At 35.4% G+C, this 8,483-nt stretch overlaps 1 protein-coding gene and 1 long non-coding RNA gene across 2 annotated transcripts; one reads left to right on the top strand and one right to left on the bottom strand.

Annotated features, from left to right (window-relative positions):
- The first annotated feature begins 2,703 nt into the window (after positions 1-2,703).
- On the top strand, positions 2,704-3,256 carry LOC112090410. The gene is made up of 3 exons (XR_002901640.1): positions 2,704-2,798; positions 2,885-2,922; positions 3,130-3,256. It is a non-coding gene; the product is annotated as an uncharacterized LOC112090410 (long non-coding RNA).
- Positions 3,257-6,614: 3,358 nt separating this feature from the next.
- LOC21407685 (mitogen-activated protein kinase kinase kinase 17) lies at positions 6,615-7,607 on the bottom strand. The gene has a single exon (XM_010092000.1). It carries the CDS (start codon positions 7,605-7,607, stop codon positions 6,615-6,617), a length of 993 nt encoding a protein of 330 aa, XP_010090302.1.
- Positions 7,608-8,483: the final 876 nt, after the last annotated feature.

Below are 8,483 nucleotides of genomic sequence, written 5' to 3'. Positions count from 1 at the left end.
CTTGGTTTATTTTGCACAGCTTCCTGTATTTTTTCCCCTTTATTCCCTTTAAATGCATCATAAGTTTACCTTTTGGCTTTTCAGCTTGTTGTAAACATGCTATTTGCAGTTTCCGCTGCATTATGCAAAATGGTGGCTGAAGCTAAGAAGATCCCTCTTTACAGGGTATATTATTTGGACTCCAGTAGAAGTTTATATGGTATCTGTTGGTTAGCATGATGTAATAGCTGTAGGGCTTCTTAATTGAGCATCGAGTGATTAAATTTTATTTTTCCTGTAGGAGGTCTTTTATAATTTTTCATATATAGTTCTTAATGAATCTGTTGTCTATCCTCTTTTTTTCCCTATGGATTTAGTACATTGCGAAGCTCGTTGGCGAGAGAATGCGCGATGATTTGCCTATTCCTGCTTTAAATGGCATTGTGCAGGCATGATTTTTTAGTTTAACATCTACCTATGTTTTATACTATCTCTCTCTCTCTCTCTCCCCTCTTTCCATGGATCGTTCCTGTTTTGAGTATTGTGGTCCATCTATGCTTGCAGGAATTTCTAATAAATTCCCTTTGACGGCCCGTCATTTCTAGAGGCAGTTGAGATAAATTCACAAGTATACGAGTGTTTGAAGGTGATTTTTTTTTTCCCACTTAATGTACTTTTACATTTGTCTAGCCAGAGAGAATTTCGTTTTAGGTTGGTTACTGACTATAGTGTTACTTCCTTTGAAGGGTGTAATTGCAGATAAATTTGGAGCTGCAAATAACGAGGGTGCTTGGGATGGATATACCATTGACATTGAGGTTCTTCAGTTAATGTCGATTCTACTAAACCATTTTCTGTGTACAAACTAAATGGTAATTGACCAGTATATTGATGATGTCATTTTTCTCCCCCTATACAAATTCAGGATATTGCTCAAGGTTCGGAATTGCTGAACGAGGCAATTAACAAGTCTGGAAACCGTGGACGTGTAGGTTTCAATCCATTACGTCTTCGAAACTTATTTAGAGTTAAGAAATTTGCATTTTGTCTCTTTTAGGACTTCTGTAGCTTCTAAAGATATGAAGGGTTAAGAAATTTGCATCTTTTTCAGGCTGATATTGGAGTGCGTGTTGCTGCTTCTGAGTTTTATGGAGCAGAAGATAAATTGTATCACTTAAACTTCAAGAAAAAGGTGAATAATGTACATATTTATATGAAGAAATTTGTAAATGTAATATTTGTTAGCTGAATCAATCATGTTTGTTGGTCTTCTTAAATGAGACCTGCATCTCAAGTGCAATGACAGGGAAATTGCAAGCTCTTCTATCCAAAGTCATATACTGTGAAAACAATAATAATTTTGCATTGACAAATTAGTGCTGGAGGTTCCTTTATAAGATTTGATCAAATGATTGTCTTTTCTTTTCGGTTTTTTTTTTTTTTTTTTTTTTTGAGAGCAACGTAACTGTCGTTTATAATGTTTGGCTTTGTGATAGATCCGTTACTGGTAGTGGTCGTACTTGTGTGAGCAAGAAAAGAGGGTGCATTAAGGCTTTGGCTGTGTTTTCTGTGTAGGTTCCTGAAGCGTATTAGTGAGTAGATGGGATCGAGTTGTATGAGTTTGTTGAGACAGTTAATACTGCTAAATAGACAGTTCGAGGGCAGGGCTTGTTAGTCTATGATTGGTGGGATTATTTCGGGGTAAGTGTGCAGTATGAATGGCTATTTGAGTAACAGTTGTAGATCGATAGTTATTGGTAGTCAAACTTGGAAATCCAAATGGGGGATTCATCAGTGCCTCGAAGGACTGCAACTTTTAAGGTTTAGTGAATTTTGTTATAAATTCCAAGTTCATTCTGTTTCTTTATGCCTAAGACAGCTTGGTCTAGTGGCACCAGGGGGTTGGATGGGGTTTGGAGGGAGGTTGCGCGTTCAATCCCGTGTCGTATAAAAAAAAAAAAAAAAACTGTTTCTTCACAAATTCTGGTGAGATTGTGTGATATTCTAGTATCAAAATCTAGAGCCTAATAATTTGTTGATTAATATCTATATATATCAGTCTTTTTTTTTTTTTTTTTTTTTCTCACAATGCTAGTGATATTCTAGTATTGGTTATTTTGAAGATGCGTTCCATCCTGATGATGTGGAGTTATCTTCTTCCCATACCCCCGATCATCCTCTGGGGAAGCAATTACTAGTTGTGGGAGATGATAGCCTACTCTCTGACCTAAGGGTTTGGATTACAATTCATACTTTTATCTTTTTAAGTTGTATTCTTCTGTTGTAAAGTGTTATTGTGTCGATGAATCCTGATTTGTTTTTTCTTTTCACCTTCTAAACCTTTTTCTTTGTTTCAGAGGCTTAAGAAGGCAATCAAAGAGGAGACTTTTAATGCCCTTCTGCTCAAGGTATTGTTAGTGCTTTAGGGCTGTTGATAATCATCAATCTTGAAATATAGACCACTTTTTAATACTTGGGCTTCAGGTGAACCAAGTTTTATGTGTAATGAAGTGCATTAAAGCTGTCAGAAGGGCTAAAAAGGCTGGTTGGGTTGTTGGTATGGTTGGGAGATCTACCTTCACAACTGTTGCTGTTAGTAAATTTTGGTCGTTATTGTCGTTTCATTATTTGGTTGCAGTGATTCTGCGGAGACCTTCATTGCTGATTTGTGTTCCGCTTTAAATATGGTAATTTTCTATTTTCAAACCATGTTACTCTCCCAATCATCTTCTTTCATAAATTTTCTTTCTTTTGATTAGGGTCTCTTTAAGATAGGAAATTTCGGTGAAAACCAGGAGCGTCGCGCCATATATGATTGGGTTTGTCTCTTTCACTGTTGCTTATATAGGTAATGGAGTTAGATGCGGTTTTTCTTATTGCCCTTTCTTACGTGTACTGCATGCAGATTTATCGGGTTGTGCAAGCGACTGCACTTGAAGAATAGTAAGATACTTTTTCACTGTGTTTGAATGATGTTTCAATAGTAAATGTTTTCATTAAAAGTTACATCTAATTTTTTCTGCTACAGTAAAAAACTCTAACATAAAATCACATCTCAGTTTAAATTAAAAACTCAAATTAACGAATTGAATGAGACTTAAATTCTGACCGGCAGTGATTATGATCTGGCGAGTTGTATTGACTTGACAGGCAGTGAGGAACGTGGAATGGCTTTTTTTGAAAGTAATAAAAGGTTAAATGCCATGTCACTCTGGGAAAAGATGCACTTTGAGAAAGAGTGGCTCTAAATTTAGGGAATCGATGATGGAACCTTTTTTTTTATCTCCATTTCAGGTATTTGTAAGGTTATTTCTTTGTGAAGTCTTCCCATTATGCTTTTTTTTTTTTTTTTTACTAGTGTATGAAGTATGATGCTGTTAAGGTCTTTTATTTTGGGTACTAATTTGTTTTTCTGTTTTGGGAAGTAGGAACCTATGTGCATTCGTTCAACTTTTGTAAAAAATGGTTTCTGCGGTCTTTTGTTTTTGAAGGAAAAAAAAATGTCTATTACTGAATTAAGCTGTGGAGCTTTCTAGAGCGGATGCACCAACTGGGTCTTGGAGTTGCATTATAAGAATTACCATTGCCTCTAATAGTATAATCTCATCATGCAATTAGGGTACGGGTACGTCAACGCTCATCTGTGCTGCCCAAATCCTTAACTCCGCACCCAAGCATCGCCACCTCGGCGAATTAACTCTCGTCGTCGCTGTTCTTGCGCCGGCCTGATCAGTTTGATTTGTTAATTCACAATTTTGGGTTAATTTTTGTTCTGTACAAATCACTCATAGATTGTTGTATGGGCTGTATCTGTTATTCATAGAATCATGCATTGTTTGGGTATTATGAAGCATATTGCAGTAGATCCTCCAATCCAACTTTGATTTTGGAGACTTATCTTCGCGGAAAAGGCCTTTTCACTGCAATTTGGCATGATAATACGAGTATATATGATAATAAATGCATCTGAACCTTTTGGAAACTGCTGAACTGTAGTCCGCAAGTTTACTTCAAAAGGGTAGTTTCGTCCAAATAAAATTGATTCTGGTCCATTTCCCTTGTATAATATTGTCCTATTTCTCCAAGCCACGACCCTTAATATATTTCCACTGGCATCCATTGTCCATTCCCTTTCCACTATTTACCCTATACACAAATTAAATTACAAGCTTTGCATAATAAGCAGAAAAAACTACTATCCCCAAGTTTACCAGCTACGCATCTCCTCATTAAATCGAATCAAATCGCCTAATGGCAAAATCCAGTCTTAAAGACAAACGGAAACAGTAAGTGTGCGTTTAGTTAGTGTATTCGTGCCATGATTTGAATTATAGTCGTGGTTTGCTATTGTGTTTTCTCTCACAAAAAACACACGTAAATCGAGAATAATTTTAAATTACGATTCTAAATTCATGAACCAAACGTCCACTAAAAGATTAACAGTCATGTTAAGTGACACGCAGATGTATGAGAACTCTTTTGCATGATTCTTTGGATGAAATAGCAAGCCTACTTATAACAAAACAAGCATTTCTCCTCATTGTTTATCAGTCTAGCTAGTATCACCAAGAAATCAATTTAATACGGAGCATAACATGTATAGTTCCAACATATGTGAGACTTCCATTTGGTTATATACATGTTTTCAGGGTGTTTTTGAGTATCTTACTTAAGTTCAAGCACTTTTTCTTTGATTTATGGCTTTAAGATGTGCTTTACTTTTACTTAATCATGATAAGGCGCGGAGGGATTTCGTTGAACTACCGAAACACCTCCACTCCTTAAGTATTCAGATGAGAAGTGACTTCACAAACGAAAGCTTGAGGAATGAACGTGTCTGGCGCGCTACTTATTCAACGAAACGTTTCCACTCGTTATCTTGCATAAGTAAAAGTAAACACATATTAAAAGTCCGTGGAGAATTAAGGCGCTTAAATTAATTACTTAGTTAATCTTCTTCTTACCATACCGAAAGATGATGTACGGACGCAGCTTGCCGTCATAGTAGTCATGCCATGTATCGTTTAAGCAACCTGGTGTATGCAAGCGATCAATTCCAATCAAGAAGTGACCAATCAAACAAACGAAGAAGGAACAAATAATGCATGCGTGATACAAAAATACTAAGCCTTAGAAGAACAACAATATAACTATAAATATTTGAAACAACAATAACTCGATCTGAAAATACCAAAAGAATAGCAACAATGAAAAGATGAGAAAGTAAAGAACAGGAACGAAAATACTAAAAAGTCAAATCCAATAAACGGCAGACGATAGAAGAAAGAAAAATTAATAGAATACTCATGCATGACATTATAAACAAGTTACAAATCTTGAAATTAGAGAATCTCTAATAGAGATATAAAGAATTTAGTAAATATGGTGCACAAACTCATATAGAAGACTTACAAATGAAAGTTTTACGAGAAAAAAACGTATCTGCAGGTACCAACTTCATGCTTTATTGTTTAGCAGATGCGCAATATTGCTTTATTTATAGGCTAACTAAATCCTAAACCAAGTAGAAATCCTAGTTTGACTACAAGTTCTAAGTTCTAATTTCAATATAACTACAGCATCCAATAGATCTTTCAAAATAATAATAATAATAATAATAATAATAATAATAATAAGACCTAAATAAAATAGAGTCACAATTTAGGCATTTCCTCTTCTGTGAGTCTGTGACCTGTTGGCAGAAAATGTTCAAACGACGAAAAAATTTGAAAGTTACAAGAAACTTTGAAATCAACAGTATCAGTGCTAAAATACGACATAGTACAGTACGCAACTAATAAGAAATAACACAGCCGAAAAGTGACAATAGAAGTGGAGACAAAAAAAGGAGAAAAATTACAAGAAAACATTAAAACGACATCAAAAGAAAGCCTGAACTTTGCAAGCGACAATTAAAAAATTAGAGCGACAGCATTGGGGAATACGATAAAAAAACAACCAAAGAAGCAAGTGACAACAAAAGAGAGCTACTTTTTGTTTTTGTTTTTGTTTTTTTGTTTTTTTACAGCGAAATATATATTTCAGTTAAAAGAAAATCGTATGGTTGATATAGAGAAACAAAAACTTCAGCCAAAAAGAAAGGAGACTTTTGTGATTAATTAATTAATTTTTTTTAATTCTCTGTTTTTCAGATGTTTTAATGCGGCCTTCCTCTTGAGTCGTCCTTTTCCCATCTTTAATTCATCTTTCTAAATTCTAAAAGAAGATTAGCCTCCTTTTCGTTCGTATTCAAAGTCTAGTAAAATTAATTTTTAGTTAAGGCTTCGTACGTGTTCTTCATCAGTCATTCATGATGATTCGTTAGTATTATGTCATGGAATTTTTTTTTTGTTCCCCTTCAACCCTTCTTCCCCCCCTCCGGCTCTCTCTTTAATACTTGCCTGCAGACACCACGTGCGCAAAAATATTTATATTAATTTGTGTTATACATATAAACAAAAGAATCTTCCTCGACCTATATAACAAAAGAAATTAAGAAAATAAAACAAAAAAGGTTGAACATTAGGAAAACTAATTGGTTTCACAATCTTTTAAAAGTATTTCGCTATAAGGCTAATCAAAGTTCTTGTTGGTCATGAGATGTCTTTTGACTCAAACTCTTAGGAACATGCTCATTATCCGTTTGAAAGGTTGCGCGAAGTTGGTGGTTGTGAGACATCTTTTCTCAAATTGCGTCCCACACTTCCATCCTGATCCTCACTAAATTGCATAGGCCGTACTGGCTGAGTTACAGGCAGCCCTGATGCTTCACTGACATAGGGGTGATCCAAAAGCATCTGAGCCGACCACCGTTTGTGATGGTCTCTCTCGAAACACTTCCGCAAGAAATCTTTCCCGATTTCTGCCAGGTAATCCGGGATCCGAGGGGTCTTCTTCGTAAAAGCCAGGAGATAAACAATGTCCTTAGGGTTTGAATACTCCGCGCCATATTGCCATGCCGGTTTCCCTGTTATCATTTGCAACACAACGCAACCAAGAGACCATATGTCCAATGCAGGCTTGATTTCACCAAGCGCCACAGATTCCGGCGACATGTAAAGTGGAGTTCCTCGGAATCTGTACTTGAGCAGCCTTTTCGAAAGTGTATCCCTAGGCTCTTTGGACAATCCAAAATCCGCGATCTTAAGTTGATAACCATGATCTTGAGAACGAAAGACAAGAATGTTTTCGGGCTTTAGGTCACAATGGACGTAGCCTTTTGCATGCATGCAACAAAGACCTTTCAATATCACCCACGTGTATATTCGAATATCTCGCGGTAATATAAAATCGCCGGATCTTTGAATCAAGTCGAATAGCGTGCCCAAAGGCGCATATTCTAGAAGCAGATTGTGGAATTGGACACCGCCTTCGACTGTTACCTCGTGACCCAAGCAGCGAACAATTTCTGGGCAGTTGTAGAAATCTTCAAGGATTCTGGTCTCTTTCTGGAGAGTAAATGCGCATTCTAGTTTTGCTGTTTTCACTGCAATTTCTTCGTAAAACTCGTCATGATCTGTGTAAAGAGCTAAATAAACTTTAGCATAGCAACCATGGCCTAGTATTTTCACTCGATGCCATGTTAAACGCCGAGACCAAGGACAACAAAGTACGTCGTCTGTAAACATTCTAGAAGCAGAATAAATTTAAAAGGAAAGAACGAACAGTATTTACTATAAAAGAAAAAAGTTCTTTCAATTTGACTATTTATAAAATAAGGTTTTATAATCCTACTCGACTTTTTCTTTAGGCGCCATATATGTATACACGTATGTAAAAACACTTTTCAAATCCTGTTCTGTTTCACCGTCGATCCTATATCTATATATATATATATGTACATATATATGTTTCCATGCCGTATTGTACAAATCCTTTTAGGACTTTGATGTGGGTGTGTGACAGAGAGAGATTAATCCACTAGAAAAAGAAGGATAACGTTTTACGTATTAATTGCATCTATATATATTAAGCCCAAAAAAATCAGATACTGCTGTACCTAGCGGCTCTTGTAAACGGAGTTAACTACTCGTTTTCAAATCCTATTTTGTTTCAGCATCCTATACATGTATATATATATATATATGTATATGTAATTTCCTCGCCGTATATATACTATTTATTTTTTAAAATTAATAAAGTAAAGCATGTGGCGGTACGTACATTAAGTTTTCGGTGGGACATATCATGATAATATATTGCTAATGTGATTTTTCTTTTTCTGAAAATGTGTAAATTAGTAGTATTATCTTCTTGAGAAAAAAAGTTTACGTGATTATAAATATATCCATGATGACATACAAATATATCCCATCAAAGCGGCCTGATGGTAGCTAAACCATTATCAATAATAGGGTTAATTACTCATTTTTTAAGTCTTTTTTTTTTTTTTTTTTGCAAAGAAGAGTCCTAAATAATATGTGATATGCATAAAATAAAATCGTATGTAGACGTTGTTTTGCCTTATCGTTAAAGAAAATTTTTTAACCATTTATTTATTTTTT

The sequence above is a fragment of the Morus notabilis genome, unplaced genomic scaffold (assembly GCF_000414095.1).
Source record: "Morus notabilis unplaced genomic scaffold, ASM41409v2 Scaffold137, whole genome shotgun sequence".
NCBI classification, from domain to species: Eukaryota; Viridiplantae; Streptophyta; class Magnoliopsida; order Rosales; family Moraceae; genus Morus; species Morus notabilis.
The sequence above is the reverse complement of the archived record's forward strand: the minus strand, read 5'-3'. Positions and strand labels throughout refer to the sequence as shown.